This window comes from Nerophis ophidion, linkage group LG05, assembly GCF_033978795.1.
Source record: "Nerophis ophidion isolate RoL-2023_Sa linkage group LG05, RoL_Noph_v1.0, whole genome shotgun sequence".
NCBI classification, from domain to species: Eukaryota; Metazoa; Chordata; class Actinopteri; order Syngnathiformes; family Syngnathidae; genus Nerophis; species Nerophis ophidion.
In genome coordinates, this window is record NC_084615.1 from 25752949 (window position 1) to 25777700 (window position 24752).

Consider the following 24752-nt stretch of genomic DNA (forward strand, 5'->3'; position numbering starts at 1 on the left):
TGTTTTTAGAATATTTAAAAAAAATCTCACGTACCCCTTGATATACATTCAAGTACCCCCAGGGGTACACATACCCCCATTTGAGAACCACTGCGGTAGACCACAGCATTCATTGAGTCTTGTGTTTGAATATATTAAGTTAGATTTTCTTCTGATTTTCTTCCATTCTTCTCTTTTGTTGAGAATAATTCTTGGGTAGCAGGTTATAGTTTGATTTGTACATCATTTTAGCTGTTTGCAAATGCACCAAATTGTTATTTTCAATATTTGTGATTCAATAAATAAAGTGTTTGTATGTTCTCTATGTCCAACATTATGTATTATTCTAATTTATATTTTTTCAAACACCTAAAAAGGTTCCTGTCATTTTTGACCAGCAGGAGTTTTTCTGTAAACCGAGGTCAGTACTCCTCCTCTGAGTCCGCCCTTAAGTATGGTGTACCCCAAGGTTCTATTTTGGCACATGTCCTATTTTCTTAACATATGTATTGTGCTGTTTTTAAAAAGCACAATGTCTCCTTTTCACTGTTTCACAGATGATATTGAAATGTATCTGCCTGGCTGTCCGTTTTGCAAAGGCATATCTTTAACTTAAGTGTGCTACTTTTGTTGACAACTTTGAATCTGTAAACTTTGCCCACAGTGTAGCGTTCTCCTCTGCTTCTTGTCGATGTAGAGGTGGGTAGTAACGCGCTACATTTACTCCGTTACATCTACTTGAGTAACTTTTGGGATAAATTGTACCTTTAAGAGTAGTTTAGCCGAGTGTCTTGGGTTCGCATATTCTGTGTACTTATATAATAAAATAATACAGGGGAGTCATGAGAGCAGGTCCGATCTCCACCACTTCTTTAATGTTCTCTCCTTTACACCTCTCAACAACCCATCTTTATAGACCTGTTACATCACAGCCCTACGACAACTCTGGAGGGACAAAACTCCTCCTCCTTACCTAACATTCTCTGGTAACTTGGGACACCCTGAACTAGGGCTGGGCGATATTGGCTTTTATTAATATCGCAATATTTTTATGCCATATTGCGATATACGATATATATTACGATATTTTGCCTTGGCCTTGAATGAACACTTGATGTATATAATCACAGCAGTATGATGATTCTATGTGTCTACATTAAAACATTATTCTTAACACTGCATTAATATATGTTACTTATAAACTTTCATGCAGAGAGGGAAATCACAACCAAGTCAATTGACCAAAAGTGTATTTATTAAATACTCTTCACTCTCTCGCTGGTGACTTTTTAAATGAAAGAACTAATTAATAGTGTTGCTACCTTTTTGTAGTAACACTTCTGCTGCATACTTTGCATATTGCTGTTGTCTGCTGAATATCTTCCCACTTGAAGCCAAATCACAGCCAGATGATGGACCCCCTGTTCTTTATTTTGGGCATTTGTTGTTCTTCTTCCATTTGTGATCAGTTTCACACCATCTCTCTCTTGTAATGTCACAAGCTCCGCTCCACTCGACAAGACTCAGCTAACGTTAGCCATGCTGCTGCTACCTCTCTGGTCGGCGAGAGCGTTTGACGCTACACTCACGAGAGTATGTGACGTATGTAAGAAGGCGGGCTTGTTTTTCGTCTCTGTGAGAATGAAAGACGAGGTGGAGTGTGGAACACGCCTGTTGTGTAATGCATGCAGCTAAAAGTAACTCGACCTGCCTCAGCTAACGTTAGCTTTCAGCGAGAGTGTGTGACGCTACATGCACAACAGAATGTGACGTATGTAAGAAGGCGGGCTTGTTTTATGTCTCTGTGAGAAGGTGACACAAGAAGGAGTGAGAAACGCCAGTAATATAATGCATGCAGCTGAAAGCAACGGTGGGAGAACATATAATCGAATATTACGATATAGTCATTTTCTATATCGCGCAGAGACAAACCTGCGATATATCGTTTATATCGATATAACGCCCAGTCCTACCCTGAACTGTTTGTTACAGTAGTTTTAATGCAACATATTTTTACTTTTACTTGAGTATATTTATAGAGAAGAAACGCTACTTTTACTCCGCTCCATTTATTTACATTCAGCTCGCTACTGATTTTTATCGATCTGTTTAATGCACGCTTTGTTTCTTTTGTTTTGTCAGACAGATCTTCAAAGCAGGATCTATCACATGCCTGCGTTTCACCAATCAAATGCAGTCACTGGTGACGTTTGACTCCGTTTCACCAATCAAACGGAGCCAGGCGGTCACATGATTAACTGCACACTTTTATTCATTTTTTTATAAACCTTTATTTATAAATTTCAACATTTACAAGCAGTTGAAAATAATAATCAAAGTAAGTACAAAGACAATACAAAACAGTATAAAAACCGTACAAAACAGCGCCAGGGGGTTGTAAATTCAAAGTAACTAAAATAGAATGCAAAAAAAATATACATATATAAAATAAACAAAGTGCAAAGCCATAGGCTCACTCAATGTCAGTAAATAACTTACATTTGGAACACAGCATCGCCGTTTTCACAGCTTTTTGGTTGTTAGAGGTAGAGTGTTTTAATGTAGAGTTCTAAATCTTTTTTAAAGGCACAAAAAACAGGTCAGGTATTGAGAAACTTACATTTATGAATATAAAACTTAGACAATTGTATTTTGAGGTTGCAAAGGTAAAATACATTTTCAATTTTTTTTTCAATTCAGTGTAAAACCAAATATATATTTTTTAATATATATATTATTGTTTTAGTTGCTTAAGAGATATTCCTGGCTCTGAATTTGTTCCTTGCTATTTTTATGTTTTTGTGCATTACTTGTTGCCGTCATCAGTTACTCAGTACTTGAGTAGTTTTTTCACAACATACTTTTTACTTTTACTCTAGTAAATATTTGGGTGACTACTCCTTACTTTTACTTGAGTAATACATCTCTAAAGTAACAGTACTCTTACTTGAGTACAATATCTGGCCAGTCTACCCACCTCTACATACATGCTAGCATGGAGTTATCGGGGCAGGAGCAGCAGCTGTCTCTGCTCGCCGACGACGGTGACTGCTGCTTGCTTTCACCTCAAGAGTCTCTAGGACTCAAAAACTTTCCAATATCCCTGGAAAAGTCATTAGATTGGTTGCTAGTAGCTGTTTACAAAAAGAGTCGCAAAGAGGACACAACAACATTTCACTTCTTCAAGGGCATATGCACCACTTCCCTGCCCCCCACGCCTTGACCAACACTTTTATACCCCTTAGGGGCAATGGAGGGCTAATTAGTGCTTTTTCAACAGCAGCATGCCTCTGTTGCTCCCTCTTCTCTGTTGAAAGTTTTGTTGATTCTATGTAACTTCTTTATGTTTGCTATGGCTATGAGTTGTTTTTTTTCCTTGGCCTCAGTCTGGACTCCCTCCCTGGAGTCCAGCCTTTGACTAAATATTTTTTTACTCTCCCCCTCCCTCTTCACAACGTTTACCTGTTTCTCACCTTTTTTTGTAAGAGGCGCCGGAAGGTGGCAGTCCCTTCAGCGATCCTTTTTCTGTTTCCTTGTAATGTTTGTCTGATCTTGAATGGGATTGTGCGGTTTAGCTCGGTTGGTAAAGTGGCCGTGCCAGCAACTTCAGGGTTCTAGGTTCAATCCCCGCTTCCGCCATCCTAGTCACTGCCGTTGTGTCCTTGGGCAAGACACTTTACCCACCTGCTCCCAGTGCCACCAACACTGGTTTAAATGTAACTTAGATATTGGGTTTCACTATGTAAAAGCGCTTTGAGTCACTAGAGAAAAGCGCTATATAAATATAATTCACTTCACTTCAAAATCTAAATTTCCCCTCGGGGATTAACAAAGTACTTCTGAATCTGAATCTGATTGACAACAGGCGCCATCCTCGAGCACATGTTTGGATGTTTCTTTATGTTATTTCAAACTTGATTTGCGCTGATAATAACTACGTTAGTCCCTGTAATACCAACAAGTTACCTCAGTTTTATCCAAAGTTCTGGTTAGAAGCGAAATTGGCCGCCTCTCATTGTGATCACAGACTGTGTAATGCGAGCGTCTCCAGGGTTAACCCTTAGCCCGGAAGTGAATTATCATCATTCATATTTGATAACGTGATAATGTATTTGTATTAACGCGTTAAGTTTGACAGCTCTAGTTTTTACCACTTTGTAGTTCAAGTTCTTCATCACATACGCAGCTACTCCTATTCCGTCTGTTGATATAGTTTAGTTAATATCCTTCAAGATCAAAACATATTTCTTTTTCAGCATCTATCCTGTAAAGGGGTTTGTTGAATTGTTCCAAAAAATGCTTCACGTTGTTGTAGTTTGCATACAAGCGTCTGCTATTTAAAATTTTTGTTGTTTGTTTCCTCCCCCAATTCAAGAATATTGTGATCTATGCTGCTGAACATTCCTGTTCACCAATCATGTGTGTTGCTCTATAAATTACCATAAGTCTCTTCTTGTGCTCTTCTTGTTCGGTAATTCTTTGGAGCGTTGTAGTTTTGTAGTTGAATGTTTGTTTTTTGTCAGACTCCCTTTATCATTCTCGTTGTTGTGGCTGCACTAGGAGCTTTGATATTTCATTAGGTTTGATGTAGACTTTACAGTTGGCGTTCCAGGTTCTCTGAATTTTCCTGAGCTTTCTTGGCAATATCAGCATTGCTTTTAGTTGGGCACAATGCTTGTTCATTTTGCACCCTTGAGATTCATTAAAGTTTGTCTAAGTCTAAATCTTTCCCTGTTTCACGATGATGGTGGCGGGGTGTTTTTGTTTCTTATAATCAGTGAAACGCACTGGTGTTAATATCGACATTAATTCCCTTTGATTGTAGAAAGTTGACCACTTGTTGGTCTGTTGAATGGTTCTCGAGGATTTGTGCGCAACCCAGCAATGATGATGTAATTATGCCATGTAAAACTGATCCATTTCCTCTTTGATGTTTTCCAAAACCAACATTAAATGCCCGTGACCTTCAATCCCTTAGGCATCTGCATCACAGAAACGTCATCAGTGTGTAAAAGAACACTTCAGAAAACCACTGTCAGTGACTACAGTTCGTCGCTACATCAGTAAGTGCAAGTTAAAACTCTACTATGCAAAGCGAAAGCCATTTATCAAAAACATCCAGAAACGCCACCGGCTTCGCTGGGCCCGAGCTCATCTAAGATGGACTTATGTAAAGTGGAAAAGTGTTCTGTGGTCTGAAGAGTCCGCATTTCAAATTGTTTTTGGAAACTATGGACGTTGTGTCCTCTGGACAGAAAAGGAAAAGAACCATCCATATTGTTATAGGCGCAAAGTTCAAAAGCCTGCATCTGTGATGGTATGGGGTACCAAGGCATGGGTAACTTACACATCTGTGAAGGCACCATTAATGCTGAAAGGTACATACAGGGTTTGGAGCAACATATCCAAGCAATGTTTTTTTCAAGGATGCCCCTGCTGATTTCAACAAGACAATGCCAAGCCACATTCTGCACGTGTTACAACAGCGTGGCTTCATAATAAAAGAGTGCGGGTACTAGACTGAAAATACAAGCGTAAAATACTACAACGGAGTGTGCCTTCACCCAAGGAAGGCACACATGACATACACAAAGCCTAACCAGGCATTTTTTTCTCTAAAGGAAGTGTGAAATTAAATCATGTCTTCTGGTGATCAACACTGTACTGAAGCCCAGAACATCTACGCATTTCCCCAGTTTTAGTTTAGAGATAAGGAAAGATTGGCCTGGCCCACTAGGATCCCTCTTTATGCCTGTGAACTTTACAGTCTATACATTTAGAGCAGGGGTCTCAAACGCAATTTACCTGGGGGCCACGAGATGCAGAGTCGGGGTGAGGCTGGGCCGAAAGAAAATGTTTCATACTCCTCAGCATGTCTAGTTGTATAATGACGTTTCAAATTGTATCCCTTATGCAATGTGTGTCGTTCCACTTTTCCTCCCTACAGCAACACGGCGGTCGGTAGATAATAGCTGGGAAAGTGTCTGGATAGCGAGCGCAAAAAAGTGACTGCTCACGGAGTGTTATCCGACATCATATAGAAATATATGTAGTGTTCATCGTGTGAGGCAATGCAAATTCAATAATAGACAAAACAAATAACGGTTTGAATTGGTCCAGGTTATCGGGGACTGTTATTACTGACGGACTGGTGTCGCGGTGTGACTGCAGCCAGGCACGTAAGAAAACCCTCGTTTCCATGGCAATGTCTCTGTCGCTTTCACTCATTTGCCGCTTTTCCACTAACGCAGGGGTAGGCAAGGCAATCCAGAACATTGAAAGAGCCATTTTGGACCCAAATAACCAAACGCTGTCAAGCGCCATTCATATAAAACTTGCGGGCCGCTCTAACATTAAACTTTCATATTAAGGTGGGGGCCGCAAAATAACATCTCGCGGGCCGCAATTGGCCCGCGGGCCGAGCGTCTGAGACCTCTGATTTAGAGTGATGTGATGATCAAACACTCTAGGAGTCTAGAATGACAGTATATAAGAGAATTAACCGAGTGTGTGTGCCTTCAGTAATGAATGATGAGCAGAGGCAAGTTTGGAATGTTTTCTTTAGCTCGCTTTCAATGTTTATGTCCTCATTGTCCAGGTACGTGAAAAAGTTTTCCGTGCCGTTTGCTTTTTAATGCCCGGTATCATGCTAATTAGCTGCCTGAAAGCGGGTGACTCCACTGTAAAAATAGCCCGCTTGTCTTCTAGCACATAGGCTGCAATGGCTCTATCAATGTTGTCCTGACTAGCAGTCCCTCCGTTAAAATCCTTAAGTGAAAGTGGAGGTGGAGGTGAAGTGGCATCGGAGTCTCTGTCTCTCTTTACTAGCTTGGTCAAAGCATGTTTCTTTTGTAGCTGTTTTAGCAGATTTCAATTGCTGTTTTGGGCAGTAGATGGGATGTTTGATCTAAGACACAACATACATTTAACTAAAATGTTCTTTTCTTTGTGCTGGACAAAAGAAAAGTAGTGAGAATATCTCCATGTTAAGAAACTCGACTGCGGCTCCGCAATAATGTCTTGTTAGTAAACACAGACACGCCCCCCTAACTTCCCCTCCCAACCCTCCCCACACCCACACCCAGAGCGCACCTCTTCTCTTCTCCCCGTTGTGACACTAGAAGATTCAGAAGGACGACACTGCAACTCTCCAATAAAACACACTCAGATATTCTGAATCTAGCCAATACTACACTGTAAAATAACGCATTAACGCATCATTCAGTAATGGTAACTGAGTTACTGAATATAAAAAATAACGCGTTACACTACTAGTTACCACTTTGTAACGCGTTAGTCCCAACACGGTTTAAAACCAGACTGAAAAGTTCCCCCGATATCATATCAGTTAAGATAAGAAAGAAGTTGATGATAAACAACCTTATCTAGGACTTTGGATAAAAATGCAAATTCGCGATCGGTCTCACATTTGATAAAATATTGGGGTCAAGGTTATTCTTTTTGATTAGTGGCTGGACCACAGCATGTTTCAAGGAGGTTAGGAAAACATCCACACCTCAGGGACAAAATTTACTAGATAGACATTTAAAAACATTTTTAAAAAGCCGACATGGGATATTCTCGAGTGGACATGCAAAATAGTTCAACATCTGTTGAAATATATTTATTAAGTCAGGGAGGGACACTGGCTCAAAACACTCGAAGACATGTTTCCACTCAGACGACTGATGTATTTCTTACATCACTGTGAGCTGCGGTCGCATTGTACCAAAACAAGATTGTCATCTGAAAAAGGTAAACACGCTTGCTTGTTTCAACAACTGTTTAAATGAAAGATGAGTAAATAGTAGACTATATTAACTTTTTTTTTTACAAACCCCATTTCCATATGAGTTGGGAAATTGTGTTAGGTTTAAATATTAATGGAATACAATGATTTGCAAATCCTTTTCAACCCATATTCAATTGACTCCACTACAAACAAAACATATTTGATGTTCAAAGTCATAAACTTTATTTTTTTTTTGCAAATAATAATTAACTTAGAATTTCATGGCAGCAACACGTGCCAAAGTAGTTGGGAAAGGTCATGTTCACCACTGTGTTACATCACCTTTTGTTTTAACAACACTCAATAAACATTTGGGAACTGAGGAAACTAATTGTTGAAGCTTTGAAAGTGGAATTATTTCCCATTTTTGTTTTATGTGGAGCTTCAGTCGTTCAACAGTCCGGGGTCTCCACTGTCGTATTTTACGCTTCCTAATGCACCACACATTTTTGATGGGAGACAGGTCTCCCACACTCTTTTTTTAACATAGCCACGCTGTTATAACGCTTGTCTTGCTTAAATAAGCCATGGCGTCCATGATAACGTTGCTTGGATGACAACATATGTTGCTCCAAAACCTGTATGGACCTTTCAGCATTAATGGTGCCTTCACAGATGTGTAAATTACCCATGCCTTGGGTACTAATACACGCCCATACCATCGCAGATGCTGGCTTTTGAACTTTGCGCCTATAACAATCTGAAAAGTAATTTCCTCTTTGTTCTGGAGGACACCACGTCCTCTGTTTCCAAATTTAATTTGAAATGTGGACTCGTCAGACCACAGAACACCTTTCCACTTTGCATCCGTCCATTTTAGATGAGCTTGGGCCCAGCCAAGCCGGCGGCGTTTCAGGATATTGTTGATAAATGGGTTTGGCATTGCATAGTAGAGTATTAACTTGCACTTTCAGATGTAGCGACCAACTGTAGTTACTGACAGTGGCTTTACGAAGTGTCGCTGAGCCCATGTGGTGATATCCTTTACACACTGATGTCGGTTTTTGATGCAGCACTGACTGAGGGATCAAAAGTCCGTAATATCATCGCTTACGTGCAGTGATTTCTCCAGATTCTCTGAACTTTTTGATGATTTTACGGACCGTAGATGGTAAAATCCCTAAATTCCTTGCAGTATCTCATTGAAAATGTTTTTCTTAAAACTGTTCGACAATTAGCTTACAAAGTGGTGACCCTCGCCCCATCCTTGTTTGTGAATTACTAAGCATTTCATGGAAGCTGCTTTTATACCCAATCATGGCACCCAACTGTTCCTAATTTGCCTGCACACCTGTGGGATATTCCATATAAGTGTTTGATGAGCATTCCTCAACTTTATCTGTATTTATTGCCACCTTTCCCAACTTCTTTGTCACGTGTTGCTGGCATCAAATTCTAAAGTTAATGATTATTTGCAAAAAAAAAAAAATGTTTATCAGTTTGAACATCAGACATGCTGTCTTTGTAGCATATTCAATTGAATATGGGTTGAAAAGGATTTGCAAATCATTGTATTCTGTTTATATTTACATCTAACACAATATCCCAACTCATACGGAAACGGGGTATGTACTACATTATCTTGTTTGCAAAATAATTGCAAACTGTAAAGACTTTCAAAATCTTACTTTATTTTTACTATACTTATTTTCACCAAGTTTTGAGCAAATTAATGACTTGCAGTTCAGTAAAATATTTTTAAAAAATGTGCCCGTATGACAGACATTCTGACTACTTAATTGCATTTGTACCCAAGTATTGGGGTATTTCCTTCAGCAAATTTTATTCATGCAAGCAAATAATAACCCGTAATTAATCAAGATTAATCACAGGTTTATAATAGTGTGATTAATCTGATTAAAACAATTGCCACTTGACAGCCCCAGTAAAAACATGAGCTATTGATATATTTAAGAATGTCTAAACTTAAAAATATTTCAGGAAAAAAGCAAAAACTTATTAACATCCGCATATGTAGAACACCTAAGTCAAACATTGTAATATTTGAGAACTGGACAAATATAATCTCATAAATTTTTACTAATGATTTTGATAAAAATACCACTAGCGGTCTGCTAATATCCGACATCAGTGATCATCTGCCAGTTTTCGGAAAGTACAAAAGGAACATTGATGACAAAAACACATTCCGAAGAATATGCACAGAGAAAAGTGTGACATGATCTGAGAGATGAAAGTTGGGATGATGTATACAGTTAAAATGATGGATTGGATTTGATTGAAATTATGCTTTTGGTCATTTTTTTCCAACACTTTTATGACAGACATTGTCCATTGAAACAACTTAGTGAGAAACACAAAAAACCATGGATGACAAAAGGACTGAAAAATGTTTGCAACGAGAATGATATAGAACATTACACAGAACATTATTAACAAAAAGCTCTACAGAGGCAGAAGACAAGTAAAAAGTGTGTAGAAATAACTACAAATATGCGCATCATTCACTATCGGTGTTACAAAAAAAATCAACTAGAATAATACATACACTCTGCTTTGTTCCTCGTCTGAGCTGCTGTGACGTAGATTATCATAATAAATCGTTTAACACCCGAAAGCACAGATTTCGACCATTGAAATACTTTCCATAGTTCAAGACAGATGGTCATTTAAAAACACATCATAATTGCGGCTATAGTTTTGATGTTAAAGGTCTAAAAAATAGAATTTTATAACGGGCTGTGTGTGGTCCGCGGGCTGTATTTTGCCCAGGTCTGGTCTCTTGTCTATCATGTGCGTTTTAATTTTGTCATGTCACTCACCATATCTACTTCTGATATGCTATCCAAGCTCTCAACCTGAACGTCGACACCAACAGGAACAGCTGGACCTGTAGAAACATTTAAAAAAATAAATAAATAAACCTAATGTTTCAGTAAATAGATGAATGTCACAATGGTGTAAAGGGAGGAGGGGCAAATAACTGAGCAGTTTGCTAAACACGAAAGAATGAAGGGGATTCATATGGCCCCATTCTTCACGGTTTACCTGACACATGAAACGTAACAAATTGGTGGGGCGTATCCACTTTAGAGATGAAAATGATCGTGTTGATCCGCCTGATGTCTACTGGCTAAATTGAATTTTCAAGGACATTCACTGCGGATTGATATGTGCTTTCATGTCTCCAAAACACCCAGAAAAAGTACAGTAGTTATATTTGTTGCGAGTCGCTTTTGAGGATAAAAAGTAACTGAGAGTAGTTGGAAAGTCACCAGATTTGGTGAGAAGTGGAGGGCGTGTCTTTGCGGCTGAGAGGCTCCGGATTTGTGGAATATTTGCATCTGTAAATGGCCGAATTAGTGGGCGGCCGAGAGTGGAGTTGGCTCTCTTGGTTGCTTTTTTGGGTCTGCTCCTGTCTCTGGCCATGTTCCACCCAATCCCAGATGGCGTGGAACCCCAGTGTTTATGTTTCTTTTACATTTTATTCATAGCTGTATGTAGAAGTGGCTGGTTGCATCATCTCTGCTTTTTTAATGTCTTTAATGTCCTTTGTGTTCTTTTATGTTTGATGCTTCCCTCTTACACACATGTTTATGTGTGCTATGGCTATGAGTTTTTTCCCTTGGCCTCAGTCTAAGCCTGGGCCCCTGGAGCGGGGGCTCCAGAGGCCCAGGCTTAGACCCCCCATTGTTACCTGTATCTCCTGTAAGTTGGCAGACCTATCACAGATCCTGTTCTGTCTCCCTGTAATGTTTGTCTGATCTTGAATGGGATTGTGCTGAAAATTTTAATTTCCCCTCGGGAAATTAATAAAGTATTTCTGATTCTGATTCTGATTCATCTTTACACTCGGCGAGACATTAGATTTATCATTTGTATTTTTATTGAATATTTGGATACTCATTCAACACTTACATCTAGATTTGATGTGTATAATTCATATCAATAACAATTACAATAAGATTGAGCATTTACTGTAAATGTATATTTGATATTTATATTTGATATTTACATTCAACATTTAGATTGAACATTTCGCTTCATCATTTAATTGTTGCCTCAAATGTGAGAAAAATTAGCTAAAAGTAAAAAAAAAAAGCGAGCAAAATATTCAAAATATGAATGAATTTCTCCATTCGGCTCCCCATAGTATTGATCAAAGTATTCACAGCACTTCACTTTTTTCCACATTTTGCTTTGTTCCAAAATGGAATAAATACCTTTTTGTCCCCAAAATTATACACAAAATACCCCCCAATGACAATGTGAAAAGTAGTTTTTTGGAAGGGGTTTTTGCACTTATAATTAAAAAATATATACATACTGTACATATATATATATAAAAAACAATACATGTACGTAAAATATTCACAGCCTTTGCTCAATAATTTGTTAATGCACCTGGTGGCAAAGATTTACGTTATGATCATGGAATTTAACCATTTGACTGAAGCTGTTATATTGATTATAAGTGTAACTAAAGGCCTTGTAAGATCACTGCTAAAGAAAGCAAAGCAGAAAAAAAAGTGTCTTAAAGTAAATTTGCTGTGTCACATCCTGTCTGACTACGTCACTACGCTAAAAAAGACTCCCAGAAAAATGCAAAACCTAAAACCAGTGAAGTTGACACGTTGTGTAAGTCATAAATAAAAAACGAATACAATAATTTTCAAATCCTTTTGAACTTATATTCAATTGAATAGACTGCAAAGACAAGATATTTAATGTTTGAACAAATAATTTTTTTGTGTGTGTGCAAATAATCATCAATCCATCAGTTTTCTACCGCTTGTCCCTTTTTGAGGTTGCAGGGGTGCTGGAGCCTATCTCAGCTGCATTCGGGCGGAAGGCGGGATACACCCTGGACAAGTCGCTACCTCATCACGGGGACTACACAGATAGACAGACAACATTCACACATTAGGGCCAATTTAGTTTTGCCAATCAACCTATCCCAGGTGCATGTCTTTGGAGGTGGGAGGAAGCCGGAGTACCCGGAGAGAACCCACGCGGTCATGGGGAGAACATGCAAACTCCACACAGAAAAATCCAGAGCCCGGGATTGAACTCAGGACTTATTAGGACCTTCATGTTGTGAGGAACATGCACTAACCTTGTTCCACCGTGCCGTCCCAAATAATCATTAATTTACAATTTAATGGCAGCAACATATTGCAAAAACGTTGGCACAGGGGTATTTTTACCACTGTATTACATGACCTTTTCTTTTAACAACAGGCAGTAAAAGTTTGGGAACTGAGGACACCAATTTTTGAACGTTTTCCAGTCAGAACGTTAAATATCTTGTCTTTGCCGTCTATTCAATTGAATATAGGTTGAAAAGGATTTGCAAATCATTGTATTCTGTTTTTGTTTTTCATTTACACAATGTGCCAAGTTCACTGATTTAGTTTTTTTTTAGATTACACATTCAATAGTTGTAATCAGCATTTGAAGAAACAATAGTGCAACTTGCAATGTTGCGATAGAATTAAACTTTTATACTTGCAATTCCTTTCCTTTTTCAAAATTGCACTGATAAGACTTCGGAGGAAGTTTAAACTGTCCAAAGTTTTTATAATGAAGAAAAAACTAAGTGAACTTGTATTTTGTAACAGAGTTTCAATATTTAAGTGTAGAATCTATTCAGAATCGATTTACAACCTTATGAATCTAAATCGAATGATTTATAAGGTTCCATGATACCAAGCCCTAGAAGACATAATCATTCATATTGTCAACAAATCCAAAACATCTAGAGACTATAACAGAATTGATAAAGAAATTATTAAGACATATCAGCAATTTAGGGTAAATTTTTAAACCAAATGAAAATGGCAAAAGTTGCACTGATGTATAAGCCTGGGGACAAACACCAGTTCAAACAAAAGACCATTTTCTGCGACTCCCCAAATTTTCCTAAATCATTTAAAAATTGTTTAGTAAAAGATGAAACAAACTCAAAAACAAAAGTTACTCAGCGTCAGCCAACGCGGATTTAAAGCAAATATTCCAACATTGATGGCACTGATTGTAAAAACCTTAGGAAGTTGACCTCTTACCATACTTGCCAACCTTGAGACCTCCGATTTCGGGAGGTGGGGGGCGTGGTTGGGAGCGTGGTTATTTACAGCTGTTGTGTGCGCAGTTGAGCACTGCACTTTCTAAAGTAGATGTTATTGTCACATATGCATGATTGATTGATTGAAACTTTTATTAGTAGATTGCACAGTACAGTACATATTCCGTACAATTGACCACTAAATGGTAACACCGCAACAAGTTTTTCAACTCGTGGTACAAAAATATACTCTCAGCATAATACAGTCATCACACAAATTAATCATCATAGTATATACATTGAATTATTTACTATCCGGGGGTGGGATGAGGAGATTTGGTTGATATCAGTACTTCAGTCATCAACAAATGCATCAACAGAGAAATGGACATTGAAACAGCGTAGGTGTGACTTAGTAGGATATGTACAGCGAGCAGAGAACATTGTGAGTTCAGATAGCATAAGAACAAGTATATACATTAGAAATACATTCAATTATTTACATTAGGTTATTTACAATCCGGGGAGATGGGATGTGATTGTAGGAGGATAAAGGGTTGACGTTGCCTGGAGGTGTTGTGCTGGTGCATGTACAGTAGATGGAAGTTTACTTTTTTTTTTTTTTTTTAGTTTATTAAGGATCCCCATTAGTCTACACCGCAGTGGAGACTATTCTTCCTGGGGTCCAGTATTGTCCTGTTTAAGAGTGTTTATGGCAGACAAACTAACTTACGGTAGAGTGGTAGACGTAAACGTGACAATAAACAATAAACCCACATAAGAAACCAAGAACTCGCCCTCGATCATTCTACAGTTATAACATCATTGGGCAGACACACTCTCAGACACGTCACTCAGGTCCTCATGGACCTGGAGGGGGCGTGGCCTCCAGCTCCGCCTGAATTTCGGGAGATTTTCGGGAGAAAATTTGTCCTGGGAGGTTTTCGGGAGAAGAGCTGAATTTCGGGAGTCTCCCGGAAAATCCGGGAGGGTTGGAAAGTATGCCTGTTAACGGGTCAAAGTATGCCTGTTAACGGGTCAAACCTTTCTTCTGGATATCAGCTGATAAACTTCTAGGCCTCTAAAAACCCAGCATTTTGAAGCAAACATAACTTTGGGTTCAGTTCTCACCTACTACTAGACTTTTTAAACCAAATGAAAATGGCAAAAGTTGCACTCATGTATAAGCCTGGGGACAAACACCAGTTCAAAAACTAACCACCATTTTAAAAGTCTAGCCCATTCCAGTGCACGTACAGTTAAACCTCCTGTTTGCTAAAGCTGGCGTTAATTCGGTTTGCAGGCTAAATTCCCTCGACAGAATTGTATTTTGGGACCCCCTTCCCTATTACAAAAATAGTTTAGACTTTTTTATTCATGTCAAACTAAAACAAATCAGTGATGAGCAGGAGCTAGGAATTTGTTTGCGTTAAAATGACATATATATTGTAACCTTCCGTCATTCTGATAATTGACATTTTACATGTGCTTCTTCATGCAAAAGGGGGCTGCACGCAGTGTGTGTTCTGCCTATAAGAAGGGGCGGCCCTCACAGTTTGAAAGCTAACAAATAGCTCTTCGCATGGTACAAATACATTTTTTTTTACCACTAAAATTCACTGAACAAGCCGCTTGGTTTACTCTTCTATCCAGTGGTGGATATACAGTATGTAGCGTCAAAGGCTCTCCTTTACTTTGATACCAAGATCATGTAGGCCTTATAGATCAGGCTTGTCAAACTCATTTTCATACAGAGCCACATTGCAGTTATGATTGCCCTCAGAGGGCCGTTTTTAACAGTGAATAAAATACAGTATGAATATTGTATGTATAACTGTATGAATGTGTATATATAAAACGTGTATAATTGTCTGTCTTTTTTTACGTACCTGGCAGCTCAGTTGCCACAGTTTTACCGTAATATTTGCATTTTTTTATTATTATTATCTTTTTTTACAGTTTATAAAATAAAAAAAATACAATATATTATTTATTTGTGTGGGGCGTCGCGCTGGTCTCGCTTCCTGTTGAGTGGGGTTTCTTGTTTGCATTTTGGCGTTTGGGCTGACTGGCGGGCTGGCGCGGGCTGGCGCGGGCTGGCGCGGGCTGGCGCGGGCTGGTGTCCATGATCCTGTTGGCGTGTGGTTGCCGGTCGCAATTTTTTTGTTTGTTTCTTTTCTCGATCACTTTGATTTGATGGGGTGGTGCTGGCTGTCAGGGGCTATTGCAGCTGCTGTTTCTGATGCCGTTTGTTTTTTGGTGTGGGCGCCTGTGGCTGCTGGGTCCGGTGCAGGGGGGTGGCTGATGTTGTGACTGATGGTAGCGGGCACTCGTGGTGGTTGTCGGAGCTGACGGACTAGCCGGCTTCATACTTGTTTATTGTCGTGTTGGTTGGCTTGTCGGATGTGGGCCTTGGGTGCCTTTGCGCCCTGCCGCGCCCGGTTTCGCACCGTTGTCTGGGGCGGGCTTGTCGGGGGTTGTCCCTGGGTGGCGTGGGTGTTCGACTAGTTCTCAGTGGACAGTGGATGCCGAGACTTCATTGCTGTCCCTCCGACCTGTGTATGGATTTGTTGTCGTATAGATATTTGTGTGTGTGTGTGTGTGTGTGTGTGCGTGCGTGCGTGCGTGCGTGCGTGCGTGCGTGCGTGCGTGCGTGTGTGTGTGTGTGTGTGTGTGTTTGTGTGTGTGGATGGATGTAAATGTGTGTATGTACGTACATGGGTGTGCATGTATGGTTACAAGTATGTGTGTGTTCATAGACATGTATTTGTATGTGTGTATGTGCATGTGTGGGTATGTATACATTAGAGATGTGCGGTTTGCGGTCTCATCCGCGGAGTTCGCGGATAAACCGCGGGTCGGGCGGTTGACATGACGAAAAAATAGATTTTAGTTAGATTCAGGCGGGTGGCGGTCAAACCATCCGGAAATATTTGATATGCATGGTTCCGTGATCTCGGTATCCTTTGCCATTCAAAGTGCCATTTTAGACCCATGTCATTAAGCACTAAAGACAATAAAAGACGCTACTATCATTCTGAATGACTATCTCACCCAGATAATGAGTATTAGAGCATGCAACGAGGTCATTGGCTTTGACACCTACTACAAAATATAAGCTCTGTTTGTCAGTCAAGCATCATGTTGCGTGTGGCTTCCGCAGTAAAAATGCACACGACTGCAAGGCATACTGGGTGACACAGAGTACACTAATGGTTGTGATATAAACAATTATAACACTCTTGGTAATTTGCGCCACGCTGTGAAGCCACACCAATTAAGAACGACAAACACATTTCGGGAGAACATTCTCACAGTAACACAACATAAACGCAACACAACAAATACCCATAATCCTTTGTATTCATGAGACTTCCTGATTATTTTATACACCCCTCTAGCAGCAATCCCCCCCCTGTGCGTAAGGTGGGCGGGGTTGGGGGCGCTGGGGTGTAAAATATATTCAGGCAGTGTCACGGATACAAAGGATTATGGGTGTTTGTTGTGTTGCGTTTATGTTGTGTTACTGTGAGGATGTTCTCCCGAAATGTGTTTGTCGTTCTTAATTGGTGTGGCTTCACAGGGTGGCGCATATTAGTAAGTGTTAAAGTTGTTTATATCACAACCATCAGTGTACTCTGCATCACCCAGTATGCCTTTCAATCTTGAATGTATAAATGCTGAAGATGGTCACGACATGTTGCTGGACCAACAATCGGATTGTACATGTTGTTGAGGGTGTCTAAGGCAATGGTTTCACAGTACGTCTATATTCTTGTCATCAGGATGAACGTTATTAGATAGTCGTGGGATAGTTAGCGGCTCCAACTGTATTCATTCTTCTGTGAAACAGGTTTCAAATAGCTCTGTGAGTGGCAAAGACGGACAACCTCTGATTTTATTTGGCGGGCACGGTCCTGATAAAATGTTGGTTCCGGTGGATGACAACCTCTGATTTTATTTGGCGGGCACGGTCCTGATAAAATGTTGGTTCCGGTGGATGACGAATTTGGTGATGCGCATTTCTAGTATACATATATATGTATGTGTATGCGTGTATATGTATGTATGTATATATTTGTGTGTATGTATGTATACATGTGTGTGTATGTAAGTGCATATATATGTGTATATATATATATATGTATATGTGTGTATCTATATGTAGGTATACATATATATATATGTGTGTATCTATCTATAAACTCAACTCGTGTTTGGAGGAAGAAGAATACTGAGTTGCATCCCAAGAACACCACACCTACTGTGAAGCATGGGGATGGAAACATCATGCTTATGGGCTGTTTTTCTGCTAAGGGGACAGGAAGATTGATCCGTGTTATGGAAAGAATGAATGGGGCCATGTATCGTGAGATTTGGAGCCAAAACCTCCTTCCATCAGTGAGAGCTTTGAATGATTGACCAAATACTTATTTTCCACCATAATTTACAAATAAATTATTAAAAATTCCTACAATGTGAATTCCTGGATTTTTTTTCACATTCTGTCTCTCACAGTTGAAGTGTACCTATGATGAAAATTACAGACCTCTGTCATCATTTTAAGTGGGGGAACTTGCACAATCGGTGGCTGACTAAATACTTATTTGCCCCACTGTATATGTATATTTATATATATATATATATATATATATATATATATATACATATATATATATATATATATATATATACATATATATATATACATATATATATATATATATATATATATATATATATATATATATATATATATATATACACGTACACATATATATATATATTAGAGATGCATGGATAAGCAATTATATCATCCGCATCACCAAAATCGTCATATATCCAAACCAATATTTTATCAGGACCGTCTCTGCCTGCTGAAGTACATCAGAGGTTGACCACATATGCCACACACAGAGCTATTCAAGATTATTTTATAAATTAACAATTGTGGCCATTAACGTTAACGCAACTGTCCAATAGCATTCATCCTAATTACAAGAACACGGGCAGACTGTGAAACTACTGTCTTAGACACCCACAACAACATGCACGAATTTACTGTTAATCCGGTAACATGATGTGTGTAGCTTCCGTAATGTAATGTTCAAGATTGAAAGGCATACTGGGTGATACAGAGTACACTGATGGTTGTGATATAAACAACTTTAACACTTACTAATAAGAGCCACGCTGTGAAGCCACACCTAACAAGATTGACAAACACATTTCAGGAGAACATCCTCACAGTAACACAACATAAACGCAACACAACTAATACCCATAATCCTTTGTATCCGTGACGTTTCCTGAATCTATTTTACACCCCCCGCCCCCAACCCCGCCCACCTTACCGACGCACGGGGGGTGGGGGGGTGGGGTGGCGGGGTTTGGGGTGTATAAAATAGTCAGGGATTCTCATGAATACAAAGGATTATGGGTATTTGTTGTGTTGCGTTTATGTTGTGTTACTGTGAAGATGTTCTCCCGAAATGTGTTTGTCGTTCTTAATTGGTGTGGCAACCATTAGTGTACTCTGTGTCACCCAGTATTCCTTGCAGTCGTGTGCGTTTATCTGCGGAAGTCACACACAACATGATGCTGGACTGACAAGTGGATCGTGCATGATGTAGAAGGTGACAAAGTCAATGGCTCCAAAGCACGCAGTAATATTTGGTAACTGGGTGACTGTCATCAGTCACTCAAGAGAATATTAACGTCTCCTGTCGACTTCTTTGCTTCATGACACGGGGCTTGAACAGCTCTCTGAATGTCAAAGGATACCGATCCCAGAAGTATATCAAATCTCTCCGGATAGTTCAACTGCCACCCGCCCGAATTTAATTAAAATCTATTTTCTCGTCATGTCACCCGCCTGACCCGCGGTTTACCCGCGGACTCCGCGGATGAGTACGCAAACCGCGCATCTCTAATATATATATATATATATATATATATATATATATATATATATATATATATATATACATATATATATATGTAAAAAAAATTCTAAAATAAAAAAAAATTAAAATTATATATATACATATATATATATATATATATATATATATATATATATATATATATATATATATATATATATATATATATATATATATAATTTTAATTTTTTTTTTATTTTATAATTTTTTAAATTTTTAATTCATTCATTTATTTAATTTTATTTTATATTTTTTTTTGTGGATATATTATGTTTTGGTGTGGCCCGCGCCGTGCTCCCCGGGGTGGGGGTGGGGTCGTGGGGGCACGGGTGCTGGTGGGGTCGGGGCGGTCTTCCCCTCTGATTGCGGGGAGTCTCTGGGTACCCCCGGGTGGGGCGTCCCGTCTCTCTGCCCGTGTGGGAGGTTGTCTCTAACAGGCTTGGGGTTTGGCCGTCCGCTGCTTCTCTCGTGCCCTGTCCTCTGCCGGGCGCGTCTGTCTGCGGCCTGCTGCCGGCTTTTCCGGGCGGCGCGGTGGGCCGGGCTCTGGGGTCCCCGCCGCTGGCCGGCCTGGCTGCGTGGGGCCGGTGGTCCCTGGTTCCCTGGGCGCCACACCTGCTGTTTGGGTTGGGCTCTCTGAGCAGCTGGGGCCGCACTCTGGCTCCCACGCACACTGGGAGTCAAATATTTTGTACATACAAACACACATATACTCACACACACACACCGTTATTCATACATACAAACGTACATACATAAGCACCTACACTCCCACATACATACACAAATACAGTACATGCCTACATACTCCAAGTCCGTCCATCTACACGCACATTCACGGTACAAACATACACTACTGTACATATACATTCACTGTACAAACACACATACATATACTATACATATACATTTACTGTACAAACATTCATATACACATTCTGTTCATATACAAGTACATACATACACTCATGCACATAATCAAGTTTCATCAAACATATATCAACGTTGTTGCCCTAGGGCAGGGGTCGGCAACCCGCGGCTCCGGAGTCGCATGCGGCTCTTTGGCAACTCTGATGCGGCTCAGCTGCACAATCGCCGACCCCCCAGATTGTTGCATTGTTGCGGGGGGATTCCATAATTCAATGCCTCTCCCGGACATCACCGGAGTCAACGTTCTCCAATTTTCACTCGGATTACAATATTAAGGGAATGCTTTGATGATATTACTCTTAACGTCCTCTTGAACATCGTCGCGCCCGCCATTTGCGGAATGCTACTTGCATCCTCTTGAATGACATCGCACCCACCATTCACAGAATGCTGTTGGCCTACCAACTGGAAACATACATTTCACTGCTTCCTTAGGCACATGTATGAGATTGCAAGGCATACTGAGTGACACAGAGTACACTGACGGTTGTGATATAAACAACTTTAACACTCCTTCTAATATGCGCCACATTGTGAACCCACACAAAAGAAGAATGACGAACACATTTCGGGAGAAAATCCTCACAGTAACACAACATAAACGCAACACAACAAACACCCAGAATCCTTTGCATCCATGACAAATCCTGACACAGAGTACACTGACGGTTGTGATATAAACAACTTTAACACTCCTTCTAATATGCGCCACATTGTGAACCCACACAAAAGAAGAATGACGAACACATTTCGGGAGAAAATCCTCACAGTAACACAACATAAACGCAACACAACAAACACCCAGAATCCTTTGCATCCATGACAAATCCTGACTATGTTATACACCCCGTGAGAACCAAACTCCCCCCACCCCCCCTTCCCTCCCTGCGTGGTTGAAGTGGGCGGGGTTTGGTGTATAACCTAGTCAGGTCGTGTCATGGATACAAAGGATTCTGAGTAGTTGTTGTGTTGCGTTTATGTTGTGTTACTGTGAGGATTTTCTCCCAAAGTGTGTTTGTCATTCTTCTTTTGTGTGGGTTCACAATGTGGCGCATATTAGTAGGAGTATTAAAGTTGTTTATATCACCACCGTCAGTGTCCTCTGTGTCACCCAGTATGCCTTCCAGTCGTGTGCGTGCATCTGCGGAAAACTCTCACATGTTGCTGGACTGGCAAGCAGTTTGTACATGTTGTAGAAGGTGTTTAAGGCAATGGCTTCATAGCATGCCCTTATTCTTGTCATCTGGATGACCACCAGCAGATATTAGTGAGAATAGTTGTTGCTCCCATTGTTTTCCTCATTTTGTGAAACGGGTCAAAATGGCTCTTTAAGTGGTAAAGGATGCCGACCCCTGCCCTAGGGTAAACTGGGTAACACATGGCATATTGTCAAAGCTTAACCCAGGGGTAGGGAACCTATGGCTCTAGAGCCAGATGTGGCTCTTTTAATGACTACATATGGCTCTCAGATAATTATATTTATATAGCGCTTTTCTCTATTGACTCAAAGCACTTTACAAAGTGACCCCCAATATCTAAGTTACATTTAAAGCAGTGTGGGTGGCACTGGGGGCAGGTGTGTAAAGTGTCTTGCCCAAGGACACAACGCCAGTGACTAGGATGGCGGAAGCGGGAATCGAACCTGGAACCCTCAGGTTGCTAGCACGGCCACTCTCCTAACCGAGCTAAGCCGAGTAACCGTGTAATACTCTTCCATATCAGTAGGTGGCAGTCGGTAGCTAATTGCTTTGTAGATGTGGGAAACAGCGGGAGGCAGTGTGCAGGTAAAAAGGTGTCTAATGCTTAAACCAGGGGTAGGGAACCTATGGCTCTAGAGCCAGATGACTGCATATGGCTCTCAGATCAATCTTAGCTGACATTGCTTAACACGATAAGTAATGAATAATTCCGCTGGTAATCACAGTTTCAAAAATAACGTTCAAAGTATAAAACATTCTCATGCATTTTAATCCAACCATCCGTTTTCTACCGCACCTGTTCAAGATGTCGCATTAATGGTAAGAAGTATTGTATTTATTATTGGTTAACTTTTAGAATAACAATGTTGTTAAAAAGAATAAGAGACTTATTATACTCTACACATGTTGGTCATACTTAAAAATGCACGGATTTAGTTGTATTCAGTGTTGAAAAATGTTATATGGCTCTTACGGAAATACATTTTGAAACATTTGGCTTTCATGGCTCTCTCCGCCAAAAAGGTTCCCGACCCCTGGCTTAACCCATTGTTACTATAAAAATCTACAATATTAATATAGGTTGCCTCTCTCTCTTCCCCTCCATCTTTTAATATTCTTTTTTTTTTTATTATTTCATTTATTTTTTTATTATATTTCTAGCTATCATTATGTATATGTATTTTTTCATTTGAACAACTGTATTGTTGAAAATAGAGGTAAACTATTGTTCATGATAAATAGCGCTTTTTCTATTGGTATTTGTATTGCTCCAGTTTTAGTGTAAAAATGCTCATTGTTTTTCTATATTATTATTTATTTCACTAACTGCTTATTTGCTATCACTTTTACGATCATATTTGTACATATCGTACGTGCTGGTGTTGTTCTATTGTTGTTGTTGTTTTTGTTGTTATTGTTGTGTTTGCTGTTGTTGTTTTTGTCTCTCCGTCTAATCCCCCCTCTTATCCCCACAATTTCGCCCTCTGTCTTACTTTTTTTCTCTTTCCATCCTTCTCCTGCTCCGGCCCGGCTTCACCGAATGAGAATATAAACACATTTAATAAAGTCAAATTCAAATAAGGCAACAAGGGAAGTATCCTACACTTCTCTTTTGTAAAGTAGATCTGAACAGCCGATATGGGCATCTACATCAACTATATGATTTGCCTGAGAAGCTGGACAGGACAAAAAAAAAATAGAGGGCCGTTTTTAACAGTGAATAATATACAGTATGAATATTGTATGTATAACAGTATGAATGTGTATATATAAAACGTGTATCATTGTCTGTCTTTTTTTACGTACCTGGCAGCTCAGTCGCCACAGTTTTACCGTAATATTTGCATTCTTTTATTATTATTTTTTTTACAGTATATAAAATAAAAAAAATACATTGAATTAAATTAAATGGAATGGAAAAAAGGTACTCCTAAATTTCTTATACTGTAAAATATATGGTTTTTGTGTTTTATAGTGTATTATTAATCTATATTGAAAGTGGATTTTACTGTAAAAATGTTTTACTGTAAATGTTCTACATAAACAGTTTGTTGTTTTACAAGCACATATTTATGTATTTATCATTATTTGATCAATAAAATTGTTTTGAAATGTATGATGATATAATATTTTGTTTTATAATTAGAGATGATTAAAGTGGATTTTTTTTTAATTGTGTACTGTACATTTATTTTTGTAATACATGTATTAAGAAAAGATAAGATTATTTATTTACACATATTATTTCCACGCTTTCAGGGGCCGCACAAATTGATGTGGCGGGCAAAGATCTGGCCCCCGGGCCTTGAGTTTGACACCCGTGTTGTAGATCCATAGAAAAATGTGTTTTATTTTGGGTATGCCTTTTTTTAACAAAAGCCGTTCAAGACCAGGGTTTAAGAGATTATTAGGTAAATATTTGTGTATTTGCCATCATTTCTGACTTTTATCTTTTAGCTTTCCGATTGCTTTTTTTTGTTGTCGGTTTTTGACAATTACAGTACATGTAACTATTGAACAGGTTTAATATTTATGATATAATCAGGGGGTTTGGGATGTGATGGGGTTTTGTAAAGAAATCACATTACAGCACAAAAATTATTGGTTAAGGTAACCTTGAGTGACATAACAGAATCAGGCTGACTTGGGCGCAAAATCAGCCCGATTATGTTGATGTGCGTATTGGGCTTGATTTGTGCCGAGTACCAGATGTCAGCAGTGTCCTCCCTACACTTCCTTACACCAGATGGCCCATATCACGTGCCAGACTCAAGTTTTAGTGCCAGCTGACATGTTGCCTCTGCAGAAATACCATATTGACCTGAATATAATACCATTTTTCCCCTTGAAAGAAAATGGTATAAAAAAAATGTGTTGTATATTCA

At 39.4% G+C, this 24752-nt stretch overlaps 1 protein-coding gene across 5 annotated transcripts in view; it reads right to left on the reverse strand.

The window, feature by feature from the left end:
* Nucleotides 1-24752, reverse strand: part of LOC133552858 (gamma-aminobutyric acid receptor subunit rho-2-like) — a 74918-nt gene that overhangs the window by 40217 nt on the left and 9949 nt on the right. For all 5 annotated transcript variants that reach the window (XM_061900403.1, XM_061900404.1, XM_061900405.1 and 2 more), the window contains one exon: nt 10555-10622. In XM_061900403.1, coding sequence (XP_061756387.1) covers nt 10555-10622 — 68 coding nt within the window. The remainder of the gene's footprint in view (nt 1-10554; nt 10623-24752) is intronic.